Genomic DNA, 20911 nt, shown 5'->3' with positions numbered 1-20911 from the left:
ACATCAAATTTCTAATAATATCATAATTTATTCTAAATATTCAATTCTTTTATTTTATATTACAGAGTATAATCTCTTAATGTGATGTTTTACGATCACAATTTTGATTTATAAACGATTCAAGTATACATTAAATGAATTTCAATATGAAAAATCAAATGTTAAAGAAAATCAAACAAAAAGAAGATCTCATTAACTTCTTAATTTTCAACATAACCATGTTGAAACATAATTCGTATATTTTCATACTTTTACGTGTCACAAATATATTTTTAATTATTTGTACTAAAAATCAAGTCGTTTACACCAAAACAAAGTTATGCAATTTCTGATCAACTAAGTTTAATGTGACTTTAATTGAATTAATATTATTGTTATAAAGTTCATTGAATCTAATAAAAAATTACGATAGTCAGATGATTATTTATTAAAACTTGTTATGTTTGACAATGTTCAGTAAAATTTATAATTAAAAAATATTTTTCTATTTTTTTTTAAATGGATAACATCAAGATCGTTGCTTTGTAATATTTCTATATACTCCTTATTTTAAAAATAATAAATTAGCCATATTAGTTATTCGATAACATACTTAATTTTGGAAAAGAGTGGATAAGTACACTAATATAAATATAAATATAAATACAAATACAAATATGGACATAGATTTTTCACAATTTTAGATATTTTTTTACACTTGTGAGTTGCATAGCATAACTGGTTCTTATCTTGAACTTGTGGAGGAGAGACTTTAACACTGCAATAATAAGAAATCAAACCAAACTATCTACTCAAAGCAAGCATTTCAAACATCACTGTTCCCTTGCAGTTCAGCAATGGCGCCGCCGGTGATTTTCTGCCGTGAAATATCTCCGTCGCCGGCCAACTGCACATCCTATTCACCCTTTCTTCAACTGGATACACAGTGTACTTCATCTTTCGCTGCTTCTTGTTTAAGGCTACCTAAGAATTATTCATATGTAGCTAGATGCTCCTTGAAATGGTCTGAGAAGCCATCTATGATGCCTGAAGCATTGCTCACTTCTAGCCCTCAACAACTCTCTACAAACCCTGTTTTTGGTGAAGGCAAAATTGGTGTTTTGTTGCTTAATCTTGGTGGACCTGAAACTCTTGAAGATGTGCAGCCATTTTTATTCAATCTTTTTGCTGATCCAGTAAGTTAAATTTTGTTTCCCTTTTTGCTGAGATTATTTACCCTTTTGCCATTTAGGTATAGCAAATACAATTTAACCATGTCCAATTCAAAAGGAACTGAAAAGCTTAAGTGTATGCTTGAAATTAGTAGTGATACTAAGAAAAAAATGCAATTTTGAGTGGAACAATCCTTTTGTGGTTTGGAAATAACACCTCTCACTCTTTGTTTAATGGTTCTTAACTTGGATCGTTTGGTTTGAATAGGATATTATTCGATTGCCAAGATTGTTTCGGTTTTTGCAAAGGCCACTGGCACAATTCATATCTGTTGCTAGAGCACCCAAGAGCAAAGAAGGTTATGCTTCAATTGGTGGTGGTTCTCCTCTACGACGGATAACTGATGCTCAGGCATGAATTTATATGGTTTGATGGAAATTGCTAATTGTTGATTAATTATTAAGTATTTAAGTAGGAATAAATGAATATGTTGATCCAACTGTGGCTACGAGATGCTTATGATGGTAGATTTGTAGATTTTCTTTGTTAAGTGACAGTGTTATACCATAGTGGTGAAATGTTTTGGACCATGCTGAATTCCAGTGCTTAAGAGTGGAAACACTTGCTAAGGTTATTCTTAGTATGACTTTTGCCATTTATTTTCAACTGGGAGATCTCTTTTGCTGTGGTTGATTTGTATATGAGCAGTACAATGTTTTTCTGCATTTAATTTCATGGCTCCTCCTCTATTCAATTCTTCCGTTTTTTTAATAATATTTGATTTTAGGCTGAAGCCTTGAGAAAAGCTCTGTGGGAAAAGAATGTGCCTGCAAAGGTGTATGTTGGCATGCGCTACTGGCATCCATTCACAGAGGAAGCCATTGAGCGGGTATCTTGTTTCTTTCCTTTTCATTTGTAAACTTCTCTTTTTCCTTTGACTTCTATGGTTGTTTATGTGTTTTGGGTGCATTTAGCTGTTTTCCTGAGTCTCTGCAATCATCTCATTGAGCAAAATAAGTGGTAGCATATTTACACAACACTCTTATCCCTTGAATTTGAAGTATTAGCTTGCTACAAGTTTACGTAACCCCTTTGCCCCATGAGGATTTTCTGTAGAGCTGTGTTTACACTACTGCAGAATCATATCATATTGGGTTTAGATGATAGAACGACGGTAATCAAATTTTTCCAACAACTATATTATAGGATCTCTAGAATCTATTGGAGTATTACATTTTGTAGCTAATTAATAAATAAGCATATATTAGTTAGCGAATCACGTCTGAGTCTAATAATCAACAACAAAAAATTGTTGCAATGTTCTTAAGTGGAGTTTATGGTGGTACTTAGAAGTAAGACCGGTTGGGGAAGGATTACTGTGTTATTTGGAAAGCAGTAATGCTAATAAATGAAGGGGGGAATAGGAGTCAGAAATCTCAAACTGCAGAATGAGAGCTTACTTATGAAGTGGCTATGGAGATGCACTAAAGAGAGGACTATATGGAGGAATATAATTGTGACAGAGTTTGGTGGCCTTAATCCATGGTGCTCCAACTTTGTATCTGATCCTTATGGTATGGCGGTGTGGAGAACAAATCAGAAACTTTTGGCCACTGGTGGAAACCAATCTTAGCTTTAAGATAGGCATTGAAACAAGAATTTTTTTTGGCATGATGGATCTGATCAATCACCACTTCCAGATCTATGGAAACACTGAGGCGGGAGTAAGTAAGTGCTGGACAACACAGAGGTGGGACATTTCCTTTAGAAGAATGCTTAATGATTGGGAGGCTGATAGAGTGGCTTCATAGCTTGGAAAGCTAGGAGGAAACAACATTGTCACAACAGAGGCAGATAGGGTGCTGTGGAAACACAACAAAGATGGGAACTTCTCTGTAGGAAGAACATAGAAGCTTTTGTACTAGATCTTGCAAGTATATTTTGTTTCTTACTTTTTCAAAAAACCAGATTTGCTAGAATTTAGTATCCAAAGGCAGATAGTTTGTCAGAGGATGATCCCGCCAAATCTTCATCAACATATTTAGATCCTTGTCAAATAGTCATCAGATTTTATGTATCAAAGACTGCGTATTTGCATTCTAATGACTATCATATTGAAAATCCAAAAACTTACTTACAACACTTACTGTGAAGGTAACGTTAGATCGAGTTCCAGTTCCAATTGAAAATCCAAAAACTTACTTACAACACTTACTGTGAAGGTAACGTTAGATCGAGTTCCAGTTCCAGTGAGATAATTTAACTTGCCTACCAACCTCCTATATGTTTTAGAATCAATAAGGGGTCGTTTGTAGCTGGTTAGAATTATGCAGGTATTAGTAATGTATGTATTCGTTATGCATGTATTAGTTATGTGGGTATTAGCTATTCCATCTCTCCCCCCAACCCCCCCCCCCACATTCGATAATACACCGATTTTCTCATAACTTATACATGTATTAGCTATGTCGGTTTCTAAATTGCAAACCAAACGTTGTATTGATTTTATTCATGAATACTAACTTCCTAACTAGCTACCAAACGTTGTATAACTAATACATAAATTAATACATGGATAATTACCTCTTTACTAGCTGCCAAACCACCCCAAACAGGTTCATCCTGACTTGCTAGAAGTTTATTTGGATCCATGAGAGTATCAATATGCCTGCAATTTATCATTTATGTTTCCTCGAGAATATCATGAGCATACTTCCTCTTTGAAGTGGTAGTTACTGATCTAGATTGAGCAACCTCAATACCTATAGTTCGTCAATCAGCGAAGGTCCTTGGTCAGAAACTGCTGAAATTGATGATGCTTCAATTTGATAATTTCTTCTTCATCATTACTTGTATATATCATCAACTTGGACCACCAAAATCATACTCAAATCTGAATCTAAGTGACGTAATCAGTTTCAGTACGAACCATGCCAAGTTCATGAATAATTGTGCTGAATTTGCCAAACCATGCTCGACGGGACGGCTTTAGGCAATAAAGTGATTGCTGTAGCCTACAGACCATGATACTGGACTCTACCTCGAGCAATAAAACCTGCTGGTTGCTCCATATATATACCTCTTCTTCGAGGTCCCCATGAAAAGGCCAATGGCGATAGATAACCAGAGATAATAAGAGAAGGACAAAAGCAATCTCAGCCATGTAAGAGATGATATCACCATAATCAAGTTCAAAAAATAGTCTGTAACCTTTAATAAAAATTCATAACAAGAGTCTTTTAACGAAGTGCTTGTGGAGATGTAATAGTGAAGAGAGTCTTATGGAATGATGTGGTGATGGAGCTAGTATCTGCAGATTGGATCGCAATAACCTGATTTGCTGATAAAGTGTGATTTATAGTGGGAAATTGGAGGGAACTTTCATTTTGGAAGGAAATTGGTTGGGATATGGCCTTCTGAGTGATGTTCCCTTAGGTCTCTTTAGCTTTGAAGGATACCAGATGCTTCTATGAAAAGACTTGGAGCTTACAAGGCTGGAACTTACCTTAGGAAAATGCTGAATGACTAGTCAGGAGGTGGATAGGATTACTTTCTTCAAGGTGTTGCACAACTGACACTGAAGATACTACCATATGGAATGGTAATGGCACGAAGTGTTTCATAGTTAAATCAGCATGTAATGCATTAGTTGCTACTGAACAACAAGATACTAGATGGCCTTGGAAGAATAATATTTGGAAAGCCAGTGGTTTGGGCTTGGGACTTCCATGTTGGAGGTCTAAAGTTTGAAACCCCTTGCCAAAAAAAGCAAGGGGTTTTCCTTCTGGGTCGAGCTCGTTGCACCTGACTTCCATAGTGGGGTTATCTCTCATTTGTGATTTGTGAGTTATTGCATAGGAGCGGGGGTTTTACCCTGTGCGCACCAAAAGAGCAGCGACTGCAAATTTCCTTTATCAAAAAAATAATATTCGAAAAGCGTGGGCTCATTCTGAAGTGAGTTTTTCCTTATCAGTTAGTTAGGAGAGCATGCCTTACTCATGAAAACATGCAAAGAAGGGGAATAAGGTTAGGTTTAAGATGGTTTTTATGTTAGGAGAATGCTAAAAATAACACGGCAAAATAATTGGTCAACTGCGATAGTTTATTTTGAGCATGTTTGGCCTGAAATAGGTCATGCCAGAGTCCACTATTGATATGTTGAAGGGCTGGAACAAAGCGTAAGATGGTACAAGGCAAAGGAGTGGGTAAAATCTATCCCATTGTATGAAAGAAAAAAATAAATTGTTTTGGCTTCCTATACCTAAACCTAACTTGTTTGGACTAAGGAGTAGTTGTTGTTTTGGAGATATAAATAGATCTACACAATGACTTAGGAAGATTTGTGTAATTCTTTGGTGGAAGATAAGATGTGGGAAGCGAGGTTCAGATGGTTCGGTCATGTGATAAGGACATGCTCGGATTCCTCAATGCGGAGGTGTTGAGAGGTTGCCTATGGATAGATCCAGGAGAGATAGAGATAGATTGAACAATTATTGGGGATAGGTAGGGCAAAATGCAGTTACAACTTACCCGAGGACATGACCTTAGATGGGAAGGGATGAGGACGCGAATCAGGGTAGATGGTTAGTAGGTAGGAGTGCGTCAATGCTAGTCGGGAGGAGTGCATTTTATTGTTTCGGTTACTAGTTATAGTGCTACACTTGTAGTCTCTTGTTCTTCAATTTTAGTTGTTATTTGTTATTTCGTGTAGTTCAATTGCAATTTTATTTTGCTTTAGTATTGTTTTGCTACTACGTGTTGTTTTGGTTCTATCTATTGTCTGTTGTACTCTCATTACGTCTTTTCCTACTATGTTTTTGGCTTGAGCCGAGAGTCTATTAGAAACAACCTTTGTACCTCACTCCTAAGATAGAGGTAAGGTCAGCGTACACTCTACCTTCTTTGACCCCACTTTGTGATGATAAACTGGATATGTTGTTGTTGTATAATATAGGCAGAATGATCTAGGAGACCCTTGTACTTGGCTCCGTTTGTCAGTTGAGCCCTTATACTCACGATTTTGTTAACTGAATCCTTAAACTCACTAGAACACACTATTTTAAACCCTTTGACCTTGACCCATCCAATGTGGCAACTTGATGGTTGAGCTGGACCAAATGCATTAATTTCAGGAGTTTAATACGCGTACACAAACAATTTTGGACTAAAAATTAATTAAAATAAACAAACAAAAATTAAAAATCTGACACCTATCTCTCTTTTTCCCCCCACTCAACCCTCGTTTCTTTACCCCCACTCTTTGTTCTTCCTCTATTTTCACCACCAAGGCTTGAAGAAAATATTTGAGGAAAACAATCAAAAGCTTCTATGGTTAGCAACTATTTGAACAAAGAAGAACAATTTCATTTCTCTTTCATCATTTTGACACAGTATAATAAATTATTTTGACAAAAATCTCAACATTCAATATAATCAATTATTTTGGCACATTATTAACATCAAATTGAGAATACTCAAAAGCCAAATTAAAGTGAAAATAAGAGAAACTAATAAGAAAAATCAACCCCTATCAATCAACGAAGAATGTTATGAACATCGAAGAACACCATAATTATTTTTTAATCGGTTTTTTTATCAGTGAGATTTTCAGTTATTTTTCTGTTATTATTAATTTGAAACATTTTAAATATCTCTTGTTTGCTTCATCGGTTCTTCTTGTAGTTTTGAATGGAGTAGAGAAAATAAAAATGAAAATGGGAAAGGGTAAAAGGATCTGAAGAAGGAGGGAGGGTGATCTGTTGAAGAAGAAGAGTGGTGTGTGTGTGTTGGGGGGATGGGGTCTGAGGAAGATGAATAAGGGAACTGTATTTGATTTTTCTTAAGTTACTTTCTTATGTGGCATTGTAAAATGACATAGAATCCCATGTGAATTTGTTTGTATCACACACACATTTATCGGATGCAAAAAGGGTTTAAAAGATTGAGTTTCATTAGGTTTAAGTGTCCAGTTGACAAAACCTTGAGTACAAGTGTCTAGGTGACAATCTGATCCAAGTATAAGAGTTCTCAGGTCATTCTGCCTTTAATATAGTCTCTCCCTATTTCCAGTTTTTTCTTGAAGCACATTTGAGTTACTTAGGATAGAGTGGAAGTTGAGCTATTGGTTTTCATATCCTTTTCCCTTTTCTGTTCATTCTGCAGATTAAAAGGGATGGAATCACAAAGCTTGTTGTGCTCCCTCTTTATCCACAGTTTTCAATATCTACGAGTGGTTCAAGCCTTCGCCTATTAGAGAGTATATTTAGGTAATAACATACCCTATGTTCCTGTTCAGAAAATACATTCCATTTTCGATTGTCAAACTGATATATGGAGCAATGAGTATTAACATCAGGGAGGATGAGTATCTTGTTAACATGCAACACACTGTAATACCCTCATGGTATCAACGGGAAGGATATATCAAAGCCATGGCAGATTTGATGGAAAAAGAGTTGAACATTTTTGAACGTCCGGAGGAGGTAGTATTGTCTCTATTCTTGGATGTCTCATGCTATACTTACCTCATGAAAAGTTCTTTTTCCTAATAAGGTCTCATCTTCCTGATAGTATTATACTTGAGGCACATAAAGTAGTTGTGCATTTTTATTTTTGTTTTCATTACTTAAACTAGAAAATTCTCGCACAAAGTATATGCCTTCTCAGTTTTGCTTTCTTCTGTAATAAATGCTGTAAAACTTTTTTGTAAAGATAAATGCTTAAAGATTTAATTTTACCAGTTTCAAAAAAGTAAATGAGAAAAGATTCTTGTCATGAATATTGTGATACTCTTGATTTAGTGTATTATTGTCCATCAAGTCTTTTGCTTGGAGACCTTCTCTGGAAACTCTATCGAGTTGGTTAGGGTAGAAATACCGAGTCATGGAAAGATCTCTGTACAGTAGAAGATATTAAGGATCAAAACCAAAGGAAAACTACAGCACTCTGGAGCAAAGATTTCTTTTATTCAGATCTGACACTGTTCTGTTCCTGCCTCTACTCCTCTACATTTCATATTTATGAAAATTTTTCAGATATTTTATAATGAAAATAAAAGCAGGGTCTTCCCAAGAAGTAGAAAAATCTCTCTAATTTGTCTCCTGCATTAACTAGCTTCATATACACAGGTGATGATATTCTTCAGTGCTCATGGTGTACCACTTGCATATGTAGAGGAAGCAGGTGATCCATACAAGGCTGAGATGGAGGAATGTGTGGACTTAATAATGGAAGAACTTGAGAAGAGAAGGGTACATAATGCATATACTTTGGCATATCAGGTACCTTTGCAGATCTATTAGCATACTTACATTTTACAAATGATTATATTTAAACACACTTGCACAGGTAACATTGTCTATCTTATGCATTAAAACATTCTTGTAATGAAGATGAAGACTCTGGCTTCTTGCACATTTTGTATTTGGGCTCATCTTTATGATCATTTATAAGAAAGGTCAAGAGTTCAGCTGGTGTTCAGTTGAGTGCACATGGACAGCACTTACTATTTCGTGCCTTCGGCTTACAAAGCATTTCCTTGTTCTTAGACATAACTTTTAGGTAGAAATGTGTCAATTTTGATATGTACGACATTAGACATATCCATGAGGAGCAAATGAACTCGGCATGAAGGTATGGTAGACATAAGGCAATGAATACAACTACTAAGAAACATATTAACATAAAAGATTTATTACATAGACTACTCATTGTATAATATGGAATAGGAAATCAATAAGCTCAAGGGGAATGTATCGAAAGAAAGATCATGTCATGACAAGGGTGAACGGGCGGGCCACAAAGACCGACTACTCAGATAAGACCTTAATCTACAAGAAAACGATGATAGGAAGCTAAAATTATTCAAGGCTAATAGTATAGTTTGACATGCCCCCAAGGCCTAGCTTGAGTGGCAAAAGGTGGAGGATTTGTGGTTTAGGTCGCAGGTTCAAGCCTCCATGCAAAGCAAAGCTCAGTATTTAAGTGGAGAAGGGTAGAGGGGCGGGCCCATTATCCACGTAGTTTAGATGGCTGTGATTGGTCCAAAGGGCGGGTCAACACGGATTTCTCAGTTATAAAAATGAAATAAAAAATAGTATAATTTGACATGAAAGAATTTTCACATAGAGTACTCAATAGTATAATTTGGAACATGAAATCCATAAGCTCATGAACAAGGGGAAAATACCGAAAGAAAGATCATAAGATCATGTCATGACAGGGAAAAGAGGGTCTTAGCTTTAATTCCTCAATTTCAACCTTTAGTGTACCACAAAGTCTAACTACTCTGATAAGACCTTAATCTACAAGAAAACAATCATAAAAAGCTAAAATTAGTAAAGAGATTCAAGACAAAGCCACTTAAGCAATTTATCGCACATACGGTGAGCTAAAACTCTAAAATCCTTTTTCATTGGCATATCCACAACCAACCTTCTCCTTGCAAACTGTAAAATTAGGTCTTGCCATCTTGAACCTAACTCACCCCCCAAAAGCTAGCTCAAAGCGAAGAGGATTGTCTTAGCTTTATAAGGAGACCACCAATGTGATACTTCTTCATTCTTCAACACCTCACCTCACGCCCAGGGTGGACATCTTGTGCGAGGGAAAATTTTTATTTGAGGGCTCAACATTGGGTGAAATGGGTCCTGCTTTTGCTCTGATACCATGTAAAATTAGGTCTCGGGCCTATAGCATACCCCAAAAGATAGCTCAAAGGAAAGAGGATTGCGAAGCCTTATAAGTAGATCAACCATCTCATTAACCCTCGATGTAAGACTTTTTCATTCTTCAACACAACAATAACACAACAACCCTCTTACGAGGTCGTCCACACCCTCTAGGCAGCAGCATATCAAGAACTCTCTACCATAACAAGCCCCATCTTCTCACAAAATTATCCAAAACCCTAGCTCATGGCTTTCGATCACCATCCCATGAGTCCCTTCCCTGAAACATTCATGTTACATCAATAATAGTCCATGCATGAGCTTAGGAGAAGATTCTTACCTTGAATGATGAAGAAAAACCAAAAATCTCCGCTTCAGCCCTAGATGATAACACCCTCCAAAATTTGAAGAGGAAGAGGTGTTAGAGTTGCGTAATCATTGAAGAAACACTCATGAAAGACCGTGGGGATTAGGGGAGTGGAGCTGAGAGAATCTATTTCAAGTCAAGGTCGAAGTGAGAAAATGAAGTAAACCCTCAGAGTTTGGTGTATTTAATGAAGTTGATAGATGGCCACATATGGTCGTAGGTGGGCACCTAAATGTTTCTGAGGCTGCCTCAAACTTGAATCCACATACAATTCCTACGGCAACCTATGCCCGTAGGCCCCTACATGTTATCCACTAATATCACTTTTGTAAAACGTACATAACTTCTTGTACATAGCTCTGATTGACGAACTATTTAATTCATTGGAAACTAGATTCAGTGATCTTTTAACTATGGTAGGAAATTCATCACATAAATCTTTATATATGGGAGATATGCTTGCTAGAAGTTACACCTTGTGCAAGCTTAAAACTTAATTTGTGGAGAAGTTTCCAAGCCGACTTTGTGCTAGAGTTTCCGTTAGACTTTAATTCACATCCTTAACACCGCATACTTAAACATTGACTTTTAGACATGTAAAACCAAATTCTCCAGGTTGGGGTCCAATTACATACGTCGAACCATTTAAACCTTAGACCAAAAGTACGAGGCGTTACAGAAATGATATGTATAATAGTATCATGCATGACATGCATTGTTGGCAAAACTATCTCCATATCACCTCTTCAATCTATAAGGTTGATAAGACAATAAGATTATATGGTGAACTTGAGAATAACATATTAAGCACTCCATGTTAGTCTGTAAAGGAGTACGTGCGTAACTATTAGTATGAACATGAAGCTTTTTTCCTTTGTACACACTTTTTCCGCAACAATAGTTAAGGGGACTAATTGCTACTTTCTATTGAAGTGTCATGTTGTACCATATGAACTTTCTAAGTTGCATTACAAATATAATTAGCTAATATGGAGTGTGAGACACTAGTACTGAACACTTTCATGTTATAAGCATAACACCTCTATGTATGAGAAGGTAATGTAGCCCTTTATTGGTGTCAATTTTATGAACTTAGAGGGTGCTACATTCAATGTCGTATTATGTGTTTCCATCGGCACAAACATGATATTTGGTGCTTATTATTATTTGTTTAATACATTTCTAAGGAAAGGTGATTCATATTTATGATGTTGTTGTCAAGTGATACACTATTGGACGAGAAAAATAGATGAGGCTTGGATGCTCATTTGCTAGCACATAACATATAGCTTTTGTAACATTGATTCTCCAATTTGCTTGGGTGATAGAGTATGTGGTCAAGTGATTTTGATTCCATCTGGCATTGATAAGTTATTTGGATGCAAAAAAACAAGTTATTTTCTTGAGCTCTCAAAGTTCAAATCTCAGTACAGGCAAAAGCACTAGGTGATTTCTTTCCATCTACCTAAGTGTTGGTGGACAGTGTTAACCGGTACATGTTGGTGGAAGGTAGCAGGTTCTGATGGAGTACTCGAGAGTGCGCGCAAGCTGTACGGACACCACTGTCATAAAAATAAAAGTTATTTTCTTGGATCGACTTCAAAACAAATATTCACCGATGGCATTTCAGATACATGACTTCCTGAACTGATGTGCTTTACTGTAATTTTGTATGCATATGGATGCACCTTTTCTCACTGAAGAGCATCATGATTGAGTTTTGTAAATGCTTTTACTCAGCCATTCCATGAAGTTATTTTGCTCTGATGCAGAGTAGGGTTGGACCTGTTGAATGGCTTAAACCATATACTGATGAGACAATAATTGAGCTTGGGAAGAAAGGGGTAAAGAGTCTTCTTGCCGTGCCAATAAGGTAAGCAAATTTGGCTGTTTAAGCAGTACAAATGATGATGCCTAGTTTGTTCGACTTTTGTTTTAGTTATTTGTATTCTCTAATTTTTATATGTTATCACAGTTTTGTAAGTGAGCATATTGAGACATTAGAGGAAATTGATGTTGAATACAAGGAGCTAGCATTGGAGTCTGGAATACAGAACTGGGCACGTGTTCCTGCCCTAGGTGTTGAACCCACTTTCATTTCAGATTTGGCAGATGCAGTGATTGAAAGTCTTCCATATGTTGGAGCAATGGCAGTCTCAAATCTTGAAGCTCGCCAGGTGCTTTTTAACTCCACTATGATTAAGAAATTATTAAATTTTTTGTTAAGTAGATGGTACCAATGACCTGAAATAGAGAAGCTTGCAAATGTTTAATTGAAGGGATTATCTGACAAAGGCACTAAGCACTGCAACTTAGATGGATGGTATGTGAAAAGGCTGGTGATAGATGTTTGAAATCAAACCTTGTGTTGGAAAAATATAAGGTTTTTAAGATTTGTTTGATTCATGAAATTTTTATATAACTTGGCTCATGGTTAGCTTATTAGCTAGTTCATGTACTAGGAAAAAAGAGTAGATTATATGTCACGACCCAAATGGCTTTGGGTCGTGAGTGACACTCATACAAACCCTCCGGCGGGAGAACCATCTAACCTGAACCTTAACCAAATTCATCAACCATCCAAGACAGAATTATAACTAAATCCAACTAAAATATAATATTTTGAAAACCAATAACTTAAATAAGTGCGGAAACAAATCAACTACTAAAATTCCAAGACCCAAAAGTCATCATACAAGAACTTCTAAACAAAACTAAACCTAACATAAGTATCCAAAAACTAAATAAAAGATAAGATTGTCTCATTGTTGGGAAGATGCTAAAACTACTGTGATGGTCCACGACAACCTGAAAATGGAGCGCTCACCCTTGGATCGAAAACTACTTGCACGCGCTAGAAATGGGGTCTCGAATGAGCCTCTAGAACACATTCTTCACTCAACAAAAGAAGATTACGGGGAGGTATTAGTCAATACAAACCACTATGTATTTGGACATAATATGCCGACTCAATTTAGGAAGCATGCAACGCATGAGTCAAACATTAAGTAGACCTGGCATTCAACACACAACAAGTAATTTCAAGACCCAACAAGTTCCATAACAGGAGGTTATGCGTATCAGATAAACAATCTCAATCATCAAGGAATAAAGAATCAATGATTTCAATTTACGTGGGTATATGCCCACTCCATCTTACAACAATAATTTCATTTAAACTCATTATCAGTACAATACACAAATAAACTCACACATCAAATGCTAAGGTGTATACATATGCTAAGGGTCTAATTTATGCCCATCTAGCCATGACCTACAGGTCGTGGTGGCAAATGGGCGAGATGGGTCAAATTTGAGCGGGTTGAAAATGGGCCAACATAAAATGGGTAACAATTCAACCCGCCCATATTTCATATGGGTTAAAATGGGTTGGGTAAAATGCATGTAGACCCATGCACACCCATATTTTCACAAAGTAAATAAGTAATATAAAGAAAATATTTTAGTCCTTTCTTTAAATGAAAAATGTTGAAAATACTTTATTTACTTCTACTGTATCATAAAACTAAACTTGACATATGATGTGGGACCAGACTTCCAAATCAAGACCCGACCTCCGAAACCCGACCTAGGATCTATCTTTCGAATCTAGTCTCGACTAGACTCTCGACTTAGGACCTTACTTTCGACCCGAAATCCAACATTGACATCCAAATCTGGATTCCACCCTGATACCTGAATTAACATATAATCTCGATACTCAATCTGGGACTCGACTTCCAAATTAGGATTCGACCTTGACACTTGATACTTTATTTAGTTTTCTTGTATCAAAATTAAAGTCTTGTATTTTGATGAATTCTCATCTCACTAGCCATGTTTACGATTTCGTTCTCCCTAAATTTGTTAGGGTGGTGTCTATCGCATCAAGTTGAGCGGCAATCATTGTGAGTGCCTAAGTTGTTGTCACTATGAGAAAGAAAGAGTTTGAGAGAGCTCAGGTTGGCTATTCCCTCAAGCTATTTGGTTTAAATAGCTATGTTTAGACTGATTTTGTTGTATGGGATTGAGTGTTGGTCAGTCAAGAAATCCCATGTCCATAAAATGCATGTTGCACATATGAGGATGCTAAGGTGGATGTGTGGTCATACTAGGAGTGATAGGATTAGAAATGAGAATATTTGGAATAAAGTGGGTGTGGCCTCCGTGGTTGACAAGATGAGGGAAGTGAGACTGAGATGGTTTGGACATGTGAAGAGGAGATGCATAGGTGCACTAATGAGAAGTTGTGAGAGGTTGGTTATACAGGGTACGAGGAGAGATAGAGGCAAATCGAAGGAGTATTGGAGAGAGGTGATAGGACAGATATGACGCAACTTCAGGTTGTCGAGGACATGACCCTAGATAGGAGGGTTTGGAGGACTCTTATTAGGATATAAGCATAGCAGTTAATGTGGTGTTGTCTTGCTTAGGGTGGCTAGTGTTTGCAGTGGCACTACTTGTAATATTATAGATCTTGTTTTGTATTTTAATCATTGTTTATTGTTGTTTGTTAATAATAATCTACCCTAGTATGTTGTTTATGACCTTTCGATTATCACATGATTTTATTGTTGTTTTTGCTACTTTTCTCTGTTTCTTGTTTCAATTTCTCTTCATTGTCTTATTCTTTGTATTGAGATCTGTTGCACTTGAGTCGAGGGTCTTTTGGAAATCTCTACCTCCATGGGGTAGTGTTAATGTCTTCATACATTCTACCCTCCCCAGAGCTTACTTGTTCATGTGTATGTTATTGTTGTTGTAAATTAAGCTACTTACTATATTTACATATATGCTAGAATTTTCAGAGAGATTCTAATAGTCTCTTTAAGTGGTAGAAATATCATAAGAAAAATATCAAAGAAATAAGTATCTCTCACTTTGGCTTTTTCCCTCTATTGATCTCATCCTCTCTTGCCTTTTTCACTCGAATTATTATTTTTTGTTGGTTCCTTTAGGATTTATTTAAATCCTATTATTAACAATCCTTAAGAGGTAAGATTAAGTTAATTTTTATCAACTTCTTGACAAATTGAGTTTGATGAAGACAAGAAAAGATCAATTTGTGTAAAAGGAACTCTGAAGTTTCTCTCTTCTTGGTTTTCCTTGGTGGTGTTGGAAATAAAGAAAAACAATAAATCCAATGTTTCTTAGTATAACTTGATTTTCAAACACTTGAATTTTTGTTAGGCAGCTTACCTTTTAAGCTATTAATAAACAATTTAGGTTTTTAGGGAGAAAATGCACAAAAACACCCTCAAACTTTTTTGGGATTTATAGCAACACAATTAATTCTATGCAGGGTTCCTATTGCCCCTTGAACTATTTTAAAGTGGAATAAACATCACTCATGAATAACCAGAATATACCTGATGATGCTCGACATGCGCCTTTATTTTCATTTCATCACTTAACCCCTTTTCTCTTCTTTTTCTTTTATCATTAAGAGATTTTATAGCTGATGTTTAACCCCTTTCTTTGTTTCTGTTATCCTTACTTCTCAACCTTACCATTCTTTTATTTATTCTTTATTGTTTTGCTTTGACCTTCTTCCTCTACATACTTTTTTTCTTCTTTTCGGTTTTCTTTCAGTGATAGCAAAGATTATCTCTTTTTAGTTTCTTAAAACTAAATCCAATTTTCTAAAATAATTTATTTGGGTTCGATCTCTTTTACACACAAAAAAATAAAATAAAAATTCTTGGCCTATTATGAAAAAGAGTCCCAAAAATTTGATTCTTTATACTCCCTCTGTTTAAAAAATAATGACCTCCTTTCCTTTTTAGTCTGTTTCAAAAAGAATGACCTCTTTCCTTTTTTCGTAACATTTTAATTTCAGCTTTCCACGTGGCATGCTTAAGACCACAAGATTAGAGTGCAATTTAGTACATTTGACATAACATTAATTTAGAACCACAAGATTCAAAAGTCTTCTTTATTTTCTAAAATTTTGTGCCAAATCAAACTAGACCACTCTTTTTGAAACAGAGGGAGTGTTAGTTTAGCAAATTGGTTTTTGTTTTTTCTGTTCTTGGACATGAAATCTATGATGCAACTTTGTACATATAAATCTAAGGTTGCTGGATTACTTATTTCATAAGGAGTTATTGGGTTTCTTTCATAAACTATAATAATGGTTCTGATTCACTGGTGGAGGAGGGAAGACGTTTGGACTTTGGAGTGGGATGGTGATAGCACTGGTTATTGGTGGAGAAGGTAAGGCGATAAGGAGGGCATCAGCGCAGGAAAGGTTGCAGATCTTTCTAAAAATATTGAAGACGGTCCTTTTAAAATATGTTGTTTTTTGGACACATGGTGTAAAAAGGTTCTACTTTGAGCTGCTATTTGTTTTTGCACATGTTTGATCGATGCGCTTACACTACTTGTGCCACAAAGTTTAGGTTGATGTTTATTCTGCTTTAAAATTGTTCCAAGGGGTAACAGGACTCTCGCTAAGATTAAGTGTGTTACTACAATTCGAGACAAGATTGAGGGTGTTTTTATGTATCTCCTTTTTTTGCCTTCTAAACCACTTTGTTATCACTTGATAAGAATTGGGTTACTTGAAAGAAAAATAAGAAAAAAAATGCTGAAGCGGTAAGATTAAACACAATAATTTAAGATATGCAAAATTTAAGAATAAAATTTCCAAATTTTAATATTAAGTGCTAAGAGTCCTAATTGATCTTAGTAATAAAAAATTAGTGCATCAAAGCTAGTTATGATACTAGTAGAGTCAATCAAGAGCTAAGATGGCATAGTGATCTAGATCCTATTTCGAAGAATTAGAGACAATAATTCGTATCAAACAAATTACCTTCATTTACTTTACTACCAAAGATATCAAGTTAAAAATAAATATTACCTCCTAAAGAATCGTTCTTGTAATGTTGTAAGATAAATTTCAAGAAGCCAATACACAAAGATGTAAAGAAAACAATCTATCAATCATGTTAATCAATAGTGTTGTTTGAAATATTTTTTGTTGAAATTGATTTTAGTTACAACATTAAGTTGCTGGTGTTTAGGATAATTTGAATTTTAAATTTTTATTAGGTTGTTTTAGTTTGTTGAGATATTTTAAGGTTTTTGAATTTTGAATTATGCAAATTTTTTGTAGTAAGTTGGATATTTAAAGCCCTCCATTGCTTAAGAAAAATATTGAGAGACATTTTCGATTAATAATTTCAATCCTTTTTGCTGACCATCTTTTAAGAAAACCAACAAAAATCCAGCCCTACATATAGGGGAAACATATCCAATATATCATGGGATTTGAATCCTTCTATGGAAATTATAAAGATTTAAACTTACCTAGGAAATTTTAAACGAGGAAAACAAGTAAATTAATATCACACTTCTTCCCGATACAGCTAACAAAAAAAGGGAATAACTGACTTAGTTTTTGGCTCCAAAATTTCACGTGAACTTGGCACATAAACTATCCATGTTGGTCGTGAAAATCATCTTTTTTGGCAGAATTTTAGCTCGTTTTTTGGGCATTTTCAACTCCTTTCTTGGGCTACATGTGGGCCCCTCCTCTTGGACACCATGTGGCCTGAATCTTCCTCGTCTTAGATTTGGACTTGGACTATGAAATTGGCATATCACTTAATCCACTCTTTGCCATTACTCTTGGGCTTTTCTTCCACGACAAGCACTTTCTGATCTGATCTCCCGTTGAAGTCACCAACCTTGTCGTGCATCTTCTTAACTTCGCAAGTTCTATCTAAATCCTTTAACGGAAGCATGTCACCATTGATGCTATCAGAGGATCTTCTGAGATTTTTGAACAAGTTTGAAGATGGATTTGAGTTTGAGTTAGCTCGTTTCCGACGGCAATTTTAGATAGGCTCTTCCCATTTCTAGACGTGCCAGAGATTTCAAGACAGAGGTTTAGACATGTGTACCTTCTGTTTATATGACCTTCTGACATTTGGTCATCATTGCCGAAAGTATAACTTCTTTGATACACTTCATCATTCATAGATTTCATATGAATACCATTTGACAAGGACGGGTTAATCCAACTCTGTTGAGCAGAATCTACATTTCTCTAAGGCCTTATTGCGTAAATGATCACTTGTTTGAGAATTTCATTTCTTCAGTTTGAGCAAAGCATAATTCATTTCTCATAATTTTTTCTTCTTGTGCGAGGTATGATTGATTTTCCAACTGTTAGAATCTACCTGTCCGAGCCCCGAGGCTTATTGGATAGATTGTCCCTAATTTTACAATTCCATTTCTTCCGCTCCGAAGAGTTTTTAATTCATTCTCATTATGAGATATGACAATTTTTTCTGCTAGACCAAATATGATTGATTTTGAACTATAATAAATAATAATAGTAGGATTTATGCTTGTGGGATGGGGGGCTGATGTTTACTTGTGATTCATTAGTTTATCCAAATGGATTTCATTTTGTTTTAGTTGATCTGCACAAGTGAGGCTTAGTTCTCATGGTTTGTCGTACTTGTCTAGCACATTAGTTCCATTATGATATATTCAACCAGATCCTTGGCACTTCTATGTGCCAAGTGAAGAATTTGAACAACCTACTCACCCTAGGAGGTTGATCAACTAACACATACCCTTGACTTGTTGGGACATTGGTGTGTTCTCAGCCATGCTCAAATGTTTTGTAAGACTTGATCCAGTTTCTTAGTCGATTTGCATACTTTCAGGTTCTTTCATCTACTGCAGAAAACATGGCACCTGGGTTTTATTATGCAACTGCCAAAAGTGATTGAAATAAAGGGCACTCCCTCCTTGTTTTATTTGTATGTGGATAACTGGTTGAATAATGTTATCGAAGTTTGAAAAAAAAAGTTCAATGCTGTTTACAAAGACGATTGGTGAAATGAACCTAATATATGCTGAGTTCTTTATTTGCAGTCATTGGTCCCTCTTGGCAGCGTGGAAGAGTTATTGGCAGCATATGATTCACAGCGCAGGGAGCTTCCACCTCCTGTAACAGTCTGGGAATGGGGTTGGACAAGAAGTGCTGAAACGTGGAATGGAAGAGCAGCTATGTTGGCAGTTCTTATGCTGCTGGTGCTAGAAGTAACAACTGGAGAAGGCTTCCTGCACCAGTGGGGCATATTGCCCTTATTCCGTTAGCCCCTTACACCGTACTCTCTTGCTGCTCATCCTATTTGAGAAGGAAACTTCTTCCCTCCCGTCCTTGCTGTCTCTCTTTCACATGCATTATACAAATACACACATAAAGGTGACTGGCTGCTGAGATGTTGAAAAATGACTGAAATAGGGAATGAATTAAGAAGTTGTACATTGTCTTTCACTTAGGATGAGCGCCCACTCTTGTGCTACCATATACTTCTTTAATCTATGTAGCAAAACAGCCTCCATGTCATTCCCTAGAGGCCAAGTGAGCAGGTTTTGTGAGACGTACAGTAAATTGAACTGAAAATAGAGAAGGGTGAGAAAGATCAAGAAGAGGAGAAACAAAAGAGCTAACTCACCTTCGAAGGTTTATCATACTTGTATAAGTTTTGGCATCAACACCCAACCTGTAAATTTTCTTCTGTTGCTCCAATTTTCTGTAACATTTCTATGTATTAAATCATTTGCATACAGTGTTAAGATTGGAACAATACTGTGGCAGATGTCTACAATAATGTTGTATTTGCATAATGTAGATGCTGAAAGTGTGAAACAACTGGAAAGTAACTTTCAACAATGTAAAAGAAGACTAAGATGCTGCTGGATTTATGTAATGTCCATAGTTGCATACCTCTTACATGACTAGGCCCAACAAACGGAGAAACTCAAGTGATGAGTGTTTCCTGTTTGTTTAGGGTATCTCAAGGAAAACTTGCATAATTTTAATGTTAGTTTATCGGTTTGCTGTATTAGTTTACTCCAGAGTTAATTGACATATCTAGTAGAGTTTTTGGCTGAAATCATCCCTCTACTATGACTCAAATTTAATTTGCATTCTAATATTATCTAAGTGATCAAAAAATATTCTTATACTATCCAAGAAATAACAAGAATCATTCTTCGTTCTATTTTTTTTGAAGAAACTGATTGAATTAAAAAAAGTAAAAATGTTAAGTTCGGTTATGTCTTAGTCAGGATGAGAAGATTAAAGTTATCTAAAAAGAATAAGAATATGGATAAAAAATTAATCTTTCCCATTTAGAACTTAATTTTTGTCTGTTAGTTTGTTTTTTGCATCATTAAGTAAATTGACTTGCAATAATACACAAGTCTTGAAATATTTATACAGTAGGTGCCGATGGTTAGAAAGATTATGCAAAAAAAAATCATTTTAAAAATAATACGCTCAACTATTAAGAACTTTTCTTTTATAAAATATTTAGTTCGTATGTACATTATATACATGCAATGTACACATGCTAGAAATCTAGTGAGATTACATAGATGTTTAGTTATGAAAATAAAAAATAAGTACTTTATTTGAAATTTTTGAAGTTGAGGTTGTATGGGTAAAAAACTAAATATATAATTTAAGTACCTAAATTACTCCTCCATAACAATAGTTTCACTTTACCCTAATATAGCAGTAGAATTTTCACAAAACCCAAATAACCTCAAAAAAGAAAAAGAAAAAGAAAATCTTACTACAACGTATCAATAATTAATAAAGAAGAATTTTATTCCCTAAATTTCTCCCAGTTACTCAACTTCCACAAATCTCACAATCATTAATATTAAATATAATGGTTCTCTTATAACA

The 20911-nt window shown here is 35.5% G+C and overlaps 1 protein-coding gene across 1 annotated transcript; it reads left to right on the top strand.

Annotated features, from left to right (window-relative positions):
- The first annotated feature begins 703 nt into the window (after positions 1-703).
- On the top strand, positions 704-20042 carry LOC107020268 (ferrochelatase-2, chloroplastic). Its single transcript, XM_015220553.2, is given in 13 exon segments — positions 704-1175; positions 1420-1563; positions 1940-2041; positions 7315-7418; positions 7508-7634; positions 8280-8432; positions 11961-12061; positions 12164-12365; positions 19084-19201; positions 19204-19295; positions 19298-19354; positions 19356-19408; positions 19410-20042. Coding segments are annotated over 13 exon segments (1623 nt in total). The 5' UTR covers positions 704-836; the 3' UTR covers positions 19441-20042.
- Positions 20043-20911: the final 869 nt, after the last annotated feature.

The sequence above is a fragment of the Solanum pennellii genome, chromosome 5, assembly GCF_001406875.1.
Source record: "Solanum pennellii chromosome 5, SPENNV200".
NCBI classification, from domain to species: Eukaryota; Viridiplantae; Streptophyta; class Magnoliopsida; order Solanales; family Solanaceae; genus Solanum; species Solanum pennellii.
The sequence above is the reverse complement of the archived record's forward strand: the minus strand, read 5'-3'. Positions and strand labels throughout refer to the sequence as shown.